This window comes from Brienomyrus brachyistius, chromosome 12 (genome assembly GCF_023856365.1).
Source record: "Brienomyrus brachyistius isolate T26 chromosome 12, BBRACH_0.4, whole genome shotgun sequence".
Classification (NCBI taxonomy): Eukaryota; Metazoa; Chordata; class Actinopteri; order Osteoglossiformes; family Mormyridae; genus Brienomyrus; species Brienomyrus brachyistius.
This window is the reverse complement of record NC_064544.1, coordinates 26,369,740-26,386,675: the sequence shown is the minus strand read 5'-3', so window position 1 is coordinate 26,386,675 and position 16,936 is coordinate 26,369,740. Positions and strand designations below refer to the sequence as shown.

The 16,936-nt window shown below is 44.3% G+C and overlaps 2 protein-coding genes across 2 annotated transcripts in view; both read left to right on the top strand.

The window, feature by feature from the left end:
• Window positions 1-16,936, top strand: part of LOC125705360 (uncharacterized) — a 311,911-nt gene that overhangs the window by 155,723 nt on the left and 139,252 nt on the right. The gene's annotated exons all lie outside the window — the stretch shown is intronic.
• Window positions 1-16,936, top strand: part of LOC125705348 (uncharacterized) — a 99,443-nt gene that overhangs the window by 25,578 nt on the left and 56,929 nt on the right. Inside the window, exons 3-7 of the mRNA XM_048971877.1 lie at window positions 7,657-8,010; window positions 8,649-8,750; window positions 9,218-9,313; window positions 10,022-10,114; window positions 13,406-13,477. Of these exons, the coding sequence (XP_048827834.1) occupies window positions 7,657-8,010; window positions 8,649-8,750; window positions 9,218-9,313; window positions 10,022-10,114; window positions 13,406-13,477 (717 nt within the window). The remainder of the gene's footprint in view (window positions 1-7,656; window positions 8,011-8,648; window positions 8,751-9,217; window positions 9,314-10,021; window positions 10,115-13,405; window positions 13,478-16,936) is intronic.

The following is a 16,936-nucleotide window of genomic DNA, read 5'->3' as shown; positions in this document are numbered from 1 at the left end:
GCGGTTCGGGCAGTAATGTTACACCTTCCCTGCGGGCAGTTCAGGCAGTAATGTCACACCATCCCTATGGGCGGTTCGGGCAGTAATATCACACCTTCCCTCTGGACAGTTCAGGCAGTAATGTCGCACCTTCCCTGCAGGCAGTTCAGGCATTAATATCACACCTTCCCTGCGGGCAGTTCAGGCAGTAATATCACACCTTCCCTGCGGGCGGTTCGGGCAGTAATGTTACACTTTCCCTGCGGGCAGTTCAGGCAGTAATGTCACACATTCCCTGCGGGCGATTCAGGCAGTAATGTCACACCTTCCCTGCGGAAGGTTCGGGCAGTAATGTCACACCTTCCCTATGGGCGGTTCGGGCAGTAATGTTACACCTTCCCTGCGGGCAATTCAGGCAGTAATGTCACACCATCCCTATGGGCGGTTCGGGCAGTAATGTTACACCTTCCCTGCGGGCAATTCAGGCAGTAATGTCACACCATCCCTATGGGCGGTTCGGGCAGTAATATCACACCTTCCCTGCGGACAGTTCAGGCAGTAATGTCGCACCTTCCCTGCGGGCAGTTCGGGCAGTAATGTTACACTTTCCCTGCGGGCAGTTCAGGCATTAATATCACACCTTCCATGCGGGCAGTTCAGGCAGTAATGTTACACCTTCCCTGCGGGCAGTTCAGGCAGTAATGTCACACCTTCCCTGCGAGCAGTTCAGGCAGTAATATCACACCTTCCCTGCGGGCAGTTCAGGCAGTAATGTCACATCATCCCTATGGGCGGTTCGGGCAGTAATGTCACACCTTCCCTGCGGGCAGTTCAGGCAGTAATGTTACACTTTCCCTGCGGGCAGTTCAGGCATTAATATCACACCTTCCCTGCGGGCAGTTCAGGCAGTAATCTTACACCTTCCCTGCGAGCAGTTCAGGCATTAATATCACACCTTCCCTGCGGGCAGTTCAGGCAGTAATCTTACACCTTCCCTGCGAGCAGTTCAGGCAGTAATGTCTGACTTTCCCTGCGGGCAGTTCAGGCATTAATATCAGACTTTCCCTGCGGGCAGTTCAGGCATTAATATCACACCTTCCCTGCGGGCAGTTCAGGCAGTAATGTCACACCTTCCCTGCGAGCAGTTCAGGCAGTAATGTCACACCTTCCCTGCGAGCAGTTCAGGCAGTAATGTTACACTTTCCCTGCGGGCAGTTCAGGCAGTAATATCACACCTTCCCTGCGGGCGGTTCGGGCAGTAATGTTACACTTTCCCTGCGGGCAGTTCAGGCAGTAATGTCACACATTCCCTGCGGGCGATTCAGGCAGTAATGTCACACCTTCCCTGCGGAAGGTTCGGGCAGTAATGTCACACCTTCCCTGCGGGCAATTCAGGCAGTAATGTCACACCATCCCTATGGGCGGTTCGGGCAGTAATGTTACACTTTTCCTGCGGGCAGTTCAGGCATTAATATCACACCTTCCCTGCGGGCAGTTCAGGCAGTAATCTTACACCTTCCCTGCGAGCAGTTCAGGCATTAATATCACACCTTCCCTGCGGGCAGTTCAGGCAGTAATCTTACACCTTCCCTGCGAGCAGTTCAGGCAGTAATGTCAGACTTTCCCTGCGGGCAGTTCAGGCATTAATATCTGACTTTCCCTGCGGGCAGTTCAGGCATTAATATCACACCTTCCCTGCGGGCAGTTCAGGCAGTAATGTCACACCTTCCCTGCGAGCAGTTCAGGCAGTAATGTCACACCTTCCCTGCGAGCAGTTCAGGCAGTAATGTTACACTTTCCCTGCGGGCAGTTCAGGCAGTAATATCACACCTTCCCTGCGGGCAGTTCAGGCAGTAATGTCACACCTTCCCTGCGAGCAGTTCAGGCAGTAATGTCACACCTTCCCTGCGAGCAGTTCAGGCAGTAATGTTACACTTTCCCTGCGGGCAGTTCAGGCAGTAATATCACACCTTCCCTGCGGGCAGTTCAGGCAGTAATGTCACACCTTCCCTGCGAGCAGTTCAGGCAGTAATGTCACACCTTCCCTGCGAGCAGTTCAGGCAGTAATGTTACACTTTCCCTGCGGGCGATTCAGGCAGTAATGTCACACATTCCCTGCGGGCGATTCAGGCAGTAATGTCACACCTTCCCTGCGGAAGGTTCGGGTAGTAATGTCACACCTTCCCTGCGGGCAATTCAGGCAGTAATGTCACACCATCCCTATGGGCGGTTCGGGCAGTAATGTTACACTTTTCCTGCAGGCAGTTCGGGCAGTAATGTTACACCTTCCCTGCGGGCAATTTGGGCAGTAATGTCACACTTTCCCTGCGGGCAGTTCAGGCAGTAATATCACACCTTCCCTGCGGGCGGTTCGGGCAGTAATGTTACACCTTCCCTGCGGGCAGTTCAGGCAGTAATGTCACACCATCCCTAAGGGCGGTTCGGGCAGTAATGTTACACCTTCCCTGCGGGCAGTTCAGGCAGTAATGTTACACTTTCCCTGCGGGCAGTTCAGGTAGTAATGTCACACCTTCCCTGCGGACGGTTCGGGCAGTAATGTCACACCTTCCCCGCGGGCAATTCAGGCAGTAATGTCACACCATCCCTATGGGCGGTTCGGGCAGTAATGTTACACCTTCCCTGTGGGCAATTCAGGCAGTAATGTCACACCATCCCTATGGGCGGTTCGGGCAGTAATGTTACACCTTCCCTGCGGGCAGTTCAGGCAGTAATGTTACACTTTCCCTGCGGGCAGTTCAGGCAGTAATATCACTCCTTCCCTGCGGGCGGTTCGGGCAGTAATGTTACACTTTCCCTGCGGGTAGTTCAGGTTGTAATGTTACACCTTCCCTGCGGGCAGTTCAGGCAGTAATGTCACACCATCCCTATGGGCGGTTCGGGCAGTAATGTTACACATTCCCTGCGGGCAGTTCAGGCAGTAATGTTACACTTTCCCTGCGGGGCAGTTCAGGCAGTAATGTCACACCATCCCTATGGGCGGTTCGGGCAGTAATGTTACACATTCCCTGCGGGCAGTTCAGGCAGTAATGTTACACTTTCCCTGCGGGGCAGTTCAGGCAGTAATATCACACCTTCCCTGCGGGCGGTTCGGGCAGTAATGTTACACATTCCCTGCGGGCAGTTCAGGCAGTAATGTTACACTTTCCCTGCGGGGCAGTTCAGGCAGTAATATCACACCTTCCCTGCGGGCGGTTCGGGCAGTAATGTTACACTTTCCCTGCGGGTAGTTCAGGTAGTAATGTTACACCTTCCCTGCGGGCAGTTCAGGCAGTAATGTCACACCATCCCTATGGGCGGTTCGGGCAGTAATGTTACACATTCCCTGCGGGCAGTTCAGGCAGTAATGTTACACTTTCCCTGCGGGGCAGTTCAGGCAGTAATATCACACCTTCCCTGCGGGCGGTTCGGGTAGTAATGTTACACATTCCCTGCGGGCAGTTCGGGCAGTAATGTTACACTTTCCCTGCGGGCAGTTCAGGTAGTAATGTCACACCTTCTCTGCGGACGGTTCGGGCAGTAATGTCACACCTTCCCCGCGGGCAGTTCAGGCAGTAATGTCACACATTCCCTGCGGGCGATTCAGGCAGTAATGTTACATTTTCCCTGCGGGCAGTTCAGGCAGTAATATCACACCTTCCCTGCGGGCAGTTCGGGCAGTAATGTTACACCTTCCCTGCCCACTTAACACCAGTGCAGTGCAGGTCACTTCCACCTTTGTTTGCAAAGTCAGTTTCTTCATGGTTTTATAATTATCTTTTAATGCTTTTTCTCTTTAAGGAGCTTCCTTCCACTATATTACTGTTCATGATAAATGCTCTGCTCTTATGTTCTTATACCAGTTCATGAGTCTGAGTTCCAACTTTCCCTCTAATATGCCAGTAGATAAGACCACAAGAGCATGACTTAGAGTTCATTAATAGTGCAAACATAAAATATGACAATGTCCATGTACCCCACCTATTTCTCTGGTCATAAGCCCCTACTGCACTTTAATATAGTCCATTGTGTGAAATACTGCCCAGCCACCCAAAATTGCCCCCCCAACCTGAACAGTCTAGATCGGGGCCTTTTGTTTGTTTTGTTTGTCTCATTTTCTGGTAAACACACACATACTATTACTGAAACTGCACAGATATGTACTTTTCTCAAAGTGGTAAGAAGTCACCCGAATCGTGTTCAGTTAATTCGAATCGAAGGCCTGATGAAGTTCTGAAGGTAAACCTCGCTAAATGAGTCCCCCTACAGGCGCATTCACGTCATTGCATTCGGCTGCGCAGCATTTAAGGTGGACCGGAACATCCCAATAAGGAGCTGCGAATAAAGAGCCAACTTTGTACGCAAGTCTGGAAGTGTCTGCCAGCCGGTATGAAGGGTGTTTTGTAACAATATTTTATAAATAAATATGTCACTAAAAGGATTATTTAAATTATTCATAAACATGTCATTTAATTGATTATTGAATTACAATTTAAATTGTCATGTAAATGATTATTTAATTACTTAAATCGTCATTTAAATTATTATTTAAAAACTCGTATCGACTGTTCTTTAAATGCTTGTTTAAATGATTTATATGATACCAGCAACCATTAAAGTGATCTGTCAACGTCTCCCATCAAACTCAGTGGACGGGCTCAAAATAATATCTAACATCTAACTAGTTACATTGCAAACAAAGTCACAAAAGATTGATATGGCGTACTCGATTGAATGGTGGTTTTAAACCGCGTTTTATCTGTTCCGTCTAAGGGCCGCATTACAAAAACTTGCAGATCCTGCCTTAGATGGATGGATGGATGGATGGATAGCTTTATTAATACCCAGAGGGAAATTCAGTTGTCATAGCAGGCAGGTATATTTAAATTAAACAATAAAATTGCAATAAAATACAATACAATAAAAGAATAAAATGAGAATAAATAAAATAGGATACAGTAAAATACTGAAATCGGATAGTACGACAGACAAGGTGCAAAGATGCAATTAGGATATGCAGGAATTTGAGGTTCAAGGTAAAGCCAATAGACCTAACTAGTCCAGTTTGGTCACTGCAGGTGTGTCATGGACTGTTGAGTTATAGAGTCTAATAGCACTGGGTAGGAATGACTTCCTGTATCATTCCTTAATGCGGCAGGTTGAATGAGTCGGTTGCTGAAGCTACTCCTGAGTTTCTCTACTGTTTTATTTGGGTGGGGGGGTGAGAGGCATTGCCCATAATTTCCAGCAGCTTCACCAGTATTCTGCCCCTGGCCCCCTCCTCCACACTGACAAGCTTGGAGCCAACAGCAGACCCAGCCTCCCTAATGAGTTTGTTCAGTCTGCTGCCTTCATTTGCTTTGATGCTCCCCAGCTGTTTGCTAACAACAGTAACTCGGGTTAGAACCTGATTTAGGATAAAGCCATTACAGATGAACAGATCCTAGGTTATTGTTCCTATCCTAAATGTGACAGGAAATGTGTATTACACAAGCTTCCTAACCGCCAAAATCTTAAGTAAACTCTCCTAACTTTTGGATAACTATACATCCCTGATCATGACAGAATGATAAAGAAATATATATATTGCAGTTTTTTTTTTTTTTTAAATCTTGTTTTTATGGAAAAAAAGCTGGCGGGTGGGTTTGCCAGAATAATTCTGTAAAAAACACGGCAAAACATAACAATCATTATGGAACAATGTGTAAATTCAGCAGGATAAAAATGTACAAAGTACAAAATTACAGTTTAAACCAATAAAACGCATTTAACACAGCGGTGAGCCACTGTTATTTAGCACCCAGGGAGTAGTGTATGGGAATGGTACCATGCTGACTGGGGACTCAAACCAACAACCTTCCAATCACAAACACACCTCCTTACCCATTAGATCCACAGCCATTATTTGGTAGAAAATCCTCATTATGTGTCATTAAACTGAATTTTTCTGTAAATTATCTTCAAAGGTTGTTTGTAATATAATGTTTTTTGATGCGGGGCGGCATGGTGGTGCAGTAGTTAGCACTCTTGCCTTACACCTCTGGGACCCGGGTTTGAGTCTCCGCCTGGGTCACATGTGTTTGGAGTTTGCATGTTCTCCCCATGTCGTCATGGGGTTTCCTCCGGGTACTCCGATTTCCCCCCCACAGTCCAAAAACATGCTGAGCCTAATTGGAGTTGCTAAATTGCCCATTGGTGTGTATGTGAGAGTGAATGGTGTGTGAGCGTGCCCTGTGATGGGCTGGCCCACCATCCTGGGTTGTTCCCTGCCTCGTGCCCATTGCTTCTGGGATAGGCTCTGGAGTCCCCTTGACCCAGTATGATAAGCGGTTTGGAAAATGGATGGATGGATGGATGGATGGAGTGCATGGATGAGTAAATGGTGTGTAAGTGTGCCCTGTGATGGGCTGGCCCCCCATCCTGGGCTGTTCCCTGCCTCATGCCCATAGCTTCTGTGATAAGCTCCGGAGTCCCCTTGACCCAAAAGGTTAAGCAGTTTGGAAAATGGATGTATGGATGTTTTTTGATGCATGAATAACTGCTTACAGTGAAAGCAGCATCTAATTTTGCATATAGACAATGCGAATAAATCCCAGCTGATTCACATTTGCCTATCTATCTATGTAGAATCAGGGAATTTACACATAAAAGTAACGCATTACAGACAGATGTGGGAAGTTCAGGTCCAGAAAGTACAAATCCAGACCAAGGTTTTCTTTCAACCAGCCACACTGAAAAAAATTACTTTGAATGACCTTCATTGAATCATGTACAGTGGTTCCACCCAAAAAGAATGAGTATTTTGAAAATGAAACACTGATTTTAAGTTGATGCATTGACATTGTGTTCTGAGAACAGAATACAGTAGAATTTATCTCACAATTTTTTTTTCATGTCTAATTACAGACGTTCTTCTACTTGCGAACAAGATTCTGCCCATTCCTTACTTGAAATGTTCATAAGTCGTTATTCAACATCATTTTAAGAGTATACGCAAGTACAAAGAACTAGGATGCTGGGAGTACGCACGCTACGTTGCTGCGCGGTTGGAGTAGCAGCCAGAAATCGTACTAGGTAGAGTTGGTGTGCAAAAAAAAAGATTTTTGTTGCGAACAGGAAACAGGAGCTCAAGGAACTCAATTTGGACTTACAGTCCTCTTCGTTCGTATGTCTGAAAGTTCCTAAGTTGAAAGTTCATGAGTAGAGGAGTGTCTGTAATACAAATGAGTAACTTCCATTAAATTAAATTAGGTATATAATCTAACAGCAGCTATGATAAAAGGTAACTGAAAGACAATAAAAAACACAATGAATGAATGAAGCCCAAAACCATCTACTTTTGGGAGGGGAAAAATTGGGATGGGCTTTGTATTACCAAACGAGACACGATGGGACTCTGTGTTTCTTTTTATGTAGCAATAGTCGCTCATAGTCACTCAGATTGTAGAAAGTTGGTGGGTTCAAACAACTAGAAGAGGCAGGACAAACCAATCAGATGTCTTCAACCCACGTCCTCTATAATCTGATTGGTTATCTCTCTGAACCAATCACTTTTCATTCTGCCCTCAGAACAAGTATGTTGCACTACCCCGAACATATAAGTTTCCCCTTTAAATAGGAGGGAAAAACACACAGATGTTAGATTCCCAGCTTGTGTGAATCTTCCGGTTCTTGTTCCAGAGCGGCTGGTGGTGACAGGTGCAGATGAGCCTGTCTATGCACATGCTGGAGAGGATGTGACTCTCAGCTGCTCTGTGGACACCCATGTTAATGTGACAGAGCTTCATGTGGAATGGAGAAAGACAGACGATGACGGTGACATCTTGGTGCTTCTGTATGCTGATGGAGAGAACAGACCAGAGTCACAGGATGGGAGATACTCTGGAAGAGCTGAATTCTTCACTGAGGAAATTCCCAAAGGAAACTTCTCAATGAAACTGAGGAGAGTCAGGACTGAAGACAAAGGAGAGTTCAGGTGTGAAGTCCACTCAGATACTGATTCTGCCAGTACAACTGCCAGGATAGCAGCACTGGGTGAGTCACTAGAAGGGCTGGTTTTAACATGCATCTCAACATAGTTTTATGTTATTGAATCACATTTTCATTCTGCTAAGACTCAGTCATACTGCTGTAGACTGACCTTTATGCAAAATGCCATAGAGTTTAATCTGCTCAGTGTAACCGTAGAAATGTTGAAATTTAGTACAATTTAAAAACACAAAATGCATTAAATTAATGAATTATTATTTGTTTCAGGCTTCAGTTTTAGTGCAGTTTTCAGCTCTGTCATAACAGGTATTATATTAGAGTGATGCAGTGTAATGTGTAATTATGGTTTATTATTAATATTCACTTAGAAGCTACAGAGACCATGAGAGTGTCACTGGGAAAAATGTAGTAATAACACAGTATTATATTAACTGTCCATAACATTGTATGACTGAGTAATAAAGCTAAAATGCCCTTTGCCACATGTTGTGTAAATATATCAAAATCATATATGGGAATATGGAAAATCTTATATATTAGATCTGTTTGTTTTCAGGCTGGAGAACAGTTAGGAATCACACACTTATAGACAAAGATTTAATCATAAATTTCTGCTCCACTTTGTGAGACTAACAAGCCTATTTTAGAAAATGACTAATGGAATGTAATTCTGAATATTTTAGGTTATTCATCCCTGCATTGGATGATTCTGTGGCTGTGCATCGCTGTCACACCTGTAGTCCTACTTACTGGTGCTTTATCTGTCAGGCATTTAATAAAGGAAGGTAAGTGTAGCATCTGCTCTGTCATTTCTAGTAATAATGATGACATCAGTGGATCGATGTTTGCAGCCACTTATCCTGTAGAGGGCATCTCAGCAGACATGGGGCATCAGGCAGGACTGTATCTACACAGGGTGTCTGTCCACTGCAGGGCTTAACTGTGATGTAATTAACATACTTTGATCCTGTGTCTCTGGTAACAAACACATTTCTGTGAATATGAATCATTTCAGAAAGTTTTATTACTATTAACCCCTGCAAACTAATACAATGAACCAAAGCTGATGTCCTCATTGAAATTATACTAAAATAATGTAGGATCTGCATCTGGTGAGACTGACAGTCTGTACTGTGTGTCTGTAGGTGTGAATGAGCATCTGAGGATGGCTGTAGATCATTAAACTTTGCATGAATCGTCACCTAATGATAAAGATCATGTGGTTAAATCTGATTCTACTTTCTGTCTATAGATAAAAGCAAACAGGCTCTGCTGAGTCACTGTTCATATCTCACAGTTCCACCAATCATGGTTTCCGTCGCCTTCATCCTGTGGGGTGTAACTGAAGGTGAGCCCATTGAATATGGTTTAAAGAAGCTTTACAAAGAGACAGATTTTATTGTATTTGTTGTGCAGGCAGTAAGAAATAAACAGCAGCAGCATAAACAGCAACCTGCTGGGAATTAATTATGTAAATGAGTGACTCTGTAATCTGAGGCTGATACTTAGTATTTGTAATCTGTACTGTGATGATTCACTTATAAGGTGAATAAGTTTCCTTCATAAATGAACTCATAGTTATTTATAGTTTGATATGTATTTCCTAAAAGATTGTTCTATTGATACTGTGAGTCTGTGTAGGATCATTTTGTTTACTTAAAATGAGCATCTGCTTTTCTGGATTACCTACAAGAACAGGGAGATTAAACACACGGTGATGAAATAAAGATATATTTAACATCAGCAGAGACAGCGCCTCCTTGTGACTAATTATATAATTTTAGATATTTGCAGATATTAGTGCTGCATTCAGAACTGGGGAACGATTCTATGGCTGCACACATAAATACTGTAAGGAAAAGATTCCTTCAGTTTTATCAGTGACACCTCAGGGGCTGGGTGGGGGTGGTTCCCTGCGCTGGTTCAAATCTCAGATTTAGAGTGATTTTACACATGGGCCCCTCAGCATGGACCTGAACCCCCCACTGCTCCCGGTATGTTCTGACCCTGCTTCACTCTGCTAAATAAATATAACGTAATGTTACCTGTTTCCCAGGATCCACAGAAGAGGCTGTTACTTATCCTGCCATCAGTCTGATGAATATCCTGCTGTTGTTTGTTATGGCTCCATATCGGAAATCATTCCTAGGTATGTTTACATATTTCCATGTTTCTCATCCTGTTTCCTACATTTCATATGAAAGGAGGTTGTCACTGTTTGGGGAAAAAAACTAAAATAAAGACAGATGTTTAAAATTAGTTTGACCAAGACAGCGATCACTGTCAGCACTGTGTCAGAGCAGTTTGGAGAAGAGCAGCTGAGAGCTTCCAAAGGACCATATGTAAAGAACCAAAGAGCAGTGAAGATCCATAGTATCAGGCAGGAGATGGAGACCCTCAGGTCCCAATACAAACAGGCAAAAGAAGAGGAGAACAGCGACTTGGCTCAGCTGATGTACATCCTACACAAGAAGATCAGGGTCCAGCGGGCAGAGGGGCATCGGAGACGACGCCGCGAAAGAGCCTGAAAGCACTGCATTCATCACCAAGCCCTTCAGGTTCATGAAGGACCTGTTAGGGCAGAAGCATAGCAGCAAGCTGGCCTGTTCACAGGAGGAGATGGACCAGCATCTGAAGCAGATGTATAGTGACCCAGCAAGAGATCAGGACCTGGGAGAGTGCAGCACAGTGATACAGTAGACTGCAGCAGGCAGATTCATATAAATTACTATTCTGATTAATAACAGAAAGTTTGTGCATAGGTGATATATGTCATAAATGAGGAAAACATTCATTACATTCTATAAAATGTGAATGTATTTTAAGCTTAATTTTACATCAGGTGCGAATTAGCAGACTAGACTCCCATTGTGGGTCCATTTGTCTTAAACAGCAATGGAGGCAATAATGGTACGAGTGAAAATCAAATAAAGAGAATTAAAAACAAATAAAAAGAAAGGATAGAAAAGTTATGTGTTGGAGTGATTTAGTGAAATAGTTACCATGACGAGTGAAGTGCTGGTAATGTCATGTGTAACATGGTATTAGTATTCTTAATGCTCTGTATTTGGGAAGATGACATGCAGAGTTATAGTCTGACGGGAGTAAAGATGTCAGTCTGTGTTCAGGCTGGTGCCATTGAAAGAAGAACTTTCACTTTAAGTTAATGTTTATTTATTTAAAACCAGCTTAATTCAGTGTAACATGTTATCAGATCATCATACTTACATGTTTCCCACTGAGAAACACTGGTAATGTGTGATCGGGGGCCGGTCTCTGATACTTTATTCGGGTGGGTGGCAGGTGGATGATTTATATGTACATGTGGATTCGGATAGAGTCAGAGCCGATCTGCACATCACTAATGGTGACACAGCTGATCAGGGAGGCTGGGAGAACAAAGACAATCTGTCAGTCCTGTGGCCCGACCTGGAAAATGCATAAGGCTCAATTCCTCACAAGCTGGTGCAGCTGCCTCTGGTGGAACATCGTGTCCTCAGTAGTCAGAGATCTCACTGCGGATTCCTGCAGCAGTGTGAGGCTGAGAGCCTCCTCAGGAGCTGCTATATCAGGCTGGAATAAGGCTGAGACCAGGACCATCACAGGCTGCATTATCTCTGTGATCCTGCTCTCTGTCACCATGAACATGCTCACAAAATCTGCTGAACAAGAGTACAGAGGGTCTAAAAGAAGGACTAGGCCTTTCAAAGTTCCTGAGCAGCATGGCTCTCTGTGGTCATCAAAACAACCTGTGACTGCCAATCCTTGGAAGAGGAGTTCAAGGTTACAAGAGCTGGGAAAGTGTTGCTGTACAGAGGGCAGAGGCAGACATTTCAGGTCCAGAAAGTAAAAATCCAAACCAGGATTTTGTTTCAACCCACCAGTTGAGTATAGAGTCACAGACACAGAATACTCAACTGGTTGTTGAAACAAAATCTTCGTCTGGATTTTTACTTTCTGGACCTGAAATGTCCGCCTCTGACAGAGGGTCAAACGATCTGAAGGTAGCCAGAGCTGGCATAATGGTTTTGCAAGCCAAGTTTAAGGCTGAAAATGGTAGGAGTGGTGATGCAAGGTTGAGCTGGACTAGGATCCTTCTCCACATCCCACCTTAATCACACAAGGGAAGGAGGAAAACTTCCTGGTCCAGCAGGAAGTGTGAGCAGCAGTAAAAGAGGAGAGATTGTGTTGGATGGTGGGAATAAGGCAACAGGAGGTTTAGTCAAGATGGGAAAATATGGTTGAGAAGAAGGTGACCTGGGCTGAGCTGTGGAAAGCTGAGCTACACAACATCAAATTCCTCATCCAAGTTGTTTATGATGCTCCCCAGCCAATCCAATGGGTGGGGGGGCAGGGGGGGGCAAGGGAGAGACACCAGCCTGTCCTCTGTGTTCTAAGCAAGGAACCTGGAGCTCATCCTGAAATACTGCCCAAAGGCACTGAGTGAGGGTTGGCGCTGTTGGAGGCAAGACCAGGTCCTGAAGGTCACTGCTAAAGCCTTCAGCTCAGGAGTGGAATGGGCTAAATGTTCCTGCCCCTCCAGGCTGGTGATCACCTTCATCAGTGCTGGGGAGCAACCAAGATCTGCTGCAAGAACCTCAGCAGGTGTCCTGGACCAAGGTGGATGGAGAGCAAGGTGTCTCCCTATGGAGGTCGGCTGCAGGGGCTTTGCAGCCTGATCTTTAACTAAAGCCTTCAGGCTTTTGGGTATTGAAGGTGAGAGGAAGAGAAGAGCTGCAGCACCATCAAAGTGGCAGAGAAAGGCTCAAGATGGCTGTGGCTGAAGAGAGGGGAGTCATGGGGGCAGAGGAGCCAGTCAGCCACCTGGACACAAGCTGGGGTCTGATCAGCCCCAGCCGGGTCACCTGGAGGAGGGTGTATGATGCTGAAAGACCCGAAACACCCTGTGATTCCAGGAACATCACTGAGGATGAGTGCAGGAGCATCACTAGATGTATTTGCACAGCAACAGAAGAATTTAGGAATGAATATTTTTCTATTAGTCCAAATTTCTGTAGTTTATGAAATATGCATTAAAATGTTTTACTTCATTGTAATAAATCCATCAGTACATTTTCTATGAGTTGTTTCCATATGATTGCTGGTTCTCCTGCAGCCCAGTTACTGTTGGTATCAGGGTTGTAACACTGCACTGTCCAGCTCTTACACTGTAATGTGGGTAACAGAGGCTTTTACTTTGAATAAAGATCTTCTGCTGCTAATGTTTGTAAAATGATCATCTAACAGTTCATGGTCAGATATGATATATTTTTGTTTAATTTGTTCTAAATGAATGATTGGTCATTAATGGTCTGACATTGTTAAATAATGTTCCTATAATTAAGGATAGCTGTCATAATGTTTAATGGGTTGAATTTAACATACAATTATAAATCCCATTTTTATTTTATTTAAAAAATAACTTGTTTTCATTTTGCAGATACAAGGCAGCTGATTATTCACTTCACTCTGAGAGCTACATTTCCCATTATTATGTTGGCTGCACTAACAGGTGAGTTTAAGTGTAATTAATGGTTATTAAACATTAAAGTAAAGCAGGATGAAGCAGCAGCTCCTGGTAAAATATTAAACACACTGTGGTGCATCTTTGAAGATGCCAAACATACTTCAGTGTTTTAGCACAAACTGCTCATTTTTCATCTTATTACTGTACAGACTTTAGGTGATTTTGTCACTCTCAGGACCTCAGGTTTTAAAATAACTTTAAATCAGAGCCCGATTCCCACCTGAATCCCCATCTTACTCCCCCATGCAGTAACCCAGTTAAGAGGGCCGGTCCTTAGCAGGGTGGGTAAGACAAGGACCTGTAACCTAAAGTTTTCCAGCCCAAGTCCCGGGAGAAGCTCGGCCTGTTTACCTTTAGACAGGTGCTTAACCTGAACTGCTCCAGTGCCCAGCTGCCTGAAAGGGGACGGTTTTAAATAGATAAGAAATGAGGATTATTTAAATTAGGGCTGCATTATTATTGGAAAATAATCACATCACAATGTTTGATACTTTTCCAATATATGCTGCCATATTTATTAAACAAATAAGAAGCTACAGCCTTATGTCATATAAGTCGGTGGTGTTGCCACAAATTATAATGACGAATAATACATCTATAGTTACATTTATACATATAGTTACATTTATATAGCGCCTTCCACAATCCCAAGGTTGCTTTACATTAAAACAATAAGAAAGAGAGATCAGTGATCAGTAAAGGAGGAAAAGACAGAAGAGAGATGTTCAAGGAAAAGAAATGTCTTTAATTCAGATATGAATGGTGGAAAGTCTGGTGTGTGGAACAGTGAGGAGATTATTATTAGAGGATCTGAGAGAGCGAGAGGGTGAGCAGGGAGTCAAGAGCTCACTGAGGTAGTGAGGTTTTGCAGAGCTTTATAAGTGAGAAGCACTATTTTCAATTTGATCTGAGACGGAACCAGTGACCAGTGTAGCTGAGAGAGGATGGCTGTGATGTGAGCGGAGCGTTTGGTGTGAATGAGATCTCAAGCTGCTGGGTTCTGAATATACTGCAGCTTTTGTATAGATTCTGCAGGGAGGCCAATTGTAATGTTTAAGAAGTTATCAAACACAAACACACAGTCCCGTCTTCTCTCTTCTTCTTTTTTCATGAACATATTAACCCCAGTGCTCACCATTCAGTTCAATTCAATTAAATTTAATTCAATTTTATTTATATAGCAGTTTTAAAAACAGTCATTGTCACAAAGCACTTTACACCTATTGAAGTAACAAGTTTAAACGTCACTAACATTTATCTTCAAATTTCCTTGCTGTGAATTGAATCCTTTAGTACAACACAGAACAGTAAATTATTTTGCATCCATTACATAATCTTTAGTTCACGATGGTGGGTTTCTCTCCCTTGTACTCATCCTCAGTGAACTGGGTACCATCTCAGGAGCCTCAGTAATGGACACCTGTGTACTTCTTGGACAGGGTGACAACCGAGCTGCATTCCACCACTTCCCATCTCTCAACACGAAGGTGTTTGGCCCAATCTGTGTTTGTACCAGCAGTGGATCAGTAAACTGGGATTTTCCCTTCCTCACTCGGAAAGGCTTTAAGACTCTAACCTGGTCTCCAGGTTTTATGGTTGTGGTGCCTGCATTACGTCTGTAGTCGGTGTAGTGCTTGCTTTTCTGTTGGCAGTGCTCCACTCTCTCCCTGACCTTAGAATGCTCCTCTTTCCTCAGAATAGGCAAGACATCTAATTTTGTACGCATTAGCTGGCCTTGAAACAGTTGAAAAGGTGACACGTTTGTAGTGGCATGAGCCGTAGTTCGAAAACTTTGGAGCATCGTAATTACAGCAGATTTCCAAGGCAACTGTTTTTTTCAGCACATTGAATACACTGCTTCAAAACTTTGTTGCACCTTTCTACAGCGGCCTTTACCTGGGGGTGGTGGATGGTAGTACGAATGTGTTTGATTCCTCTTTCTGTGAGATAATCCGAAAATGCAGTGGACGTAAACTGCGGCCCATTGTCTGTAGACACTGTACTTGGATCTGCTTCTCTTGCAAAAACGCACTGCAGAAATGACAGTACAGTCTCCATAGTCACATTAGCTGCAAATGCTACTTCTGGCCACTTACTAAACTAATCAATCATTGTGATTGCAAACAGACAGTCAGGGGGGCCGCAGTCAAATGGTCCCACAATGTCGAGAGCAATGCGTTGGAATGGTCCATTCGGAATCTCCATGGATTGCATTGGGGGAGTGTATATTTTTGCAGCCTTGTCACTGCTTTGACATTCAACACAAGAGGACAGAATTAAACTCACTAGACAATCCATGCTGGGCCACCGATACAGTTCCCGTAGCCTCGGTTTGGTGCACACAATACCCTGATGTCCTTCATGAGGGAGGTGAATAATCCTCATACAAAGTGAAACTGGCACAATCAGACGCGACCCACGGAAGACAAGGGGGGCTTCCACCGCAAGTTAATTCTTCACCATGAAGTACGGAACCATATCCACAGAAACATCTTTTTTTGCTTGCAGCAAACCGGTTTGCATTCTGGCCTGCAGCTGTAACAGTTGGGTACACGACTCACATTCCGTCATGAACTCTGCCACTGGCACTGCAGTATGCAGGGGAGATATTTCCTCCACGAGGGCAGGTCCTTCGACATGCTCATCGTCTAGAGAGCACAGCAAATACGTGATAGGCAGTCGGCTACCTGATTCTTAATGCCAGGCCGGTGTGTAACATCATACTGAAAGCACATAAACCTCGTGGACCAGCGGGCAATTCTCATACCAGCTCGGTTCATGCCCATAGTGGCCAGTAGTGTCGTAATGCCTTGTGATCCGTTCTGAGAGTAAATCGCCGCCCCCCCACAAGAACGTTCTCCACTTTTCCACTGCCCATATGCATGCCAATGTCTCCTCTTCGACAGTAGAATACTTCCTCTCAGCTGGTGTCAGTGTGTGAGAAGCAAATGCCACAATTCTCTCACTATTATCAGGAAGCAGCTGAGTTAAAACTCCTCCTAGTCCATAACCTGAAGCATCTGTAGTTACAAAGGTAGATAAATTTGGGTCAAAAATCGAGAGAGCTGGGCTATTCACGAGCATAACTTTCAGATTTAGGAAACTGTCCTTAGCTTCATCGGTCCAGGTAAATTTGGCCTGGGCTCCAAGACAAAGAATATTTCTCAAAGGCTCCACAACTGAGGCATAGTGTGGAAAAAACTTTCTGAACCATGAAGTAAGACCCAAAAAGGAAGGCAAAGCGGGCATGTCTCGAGGTGCTGGGCCTCTGCAATAGCAGTGATATGACTGGGTGTAGGTCGCAGTCCTTCTTCGGAAATTACATGTCCGAGGTATGTGATACTTTCCTGGTTGAAAGCGCACTTTTTCAGATTAAGCTGAAGTCCGAATTCAGTGAAACGTTGTAAAGCTTCTTTAAGGTGCTTATCATGATCGGTTTGTGAT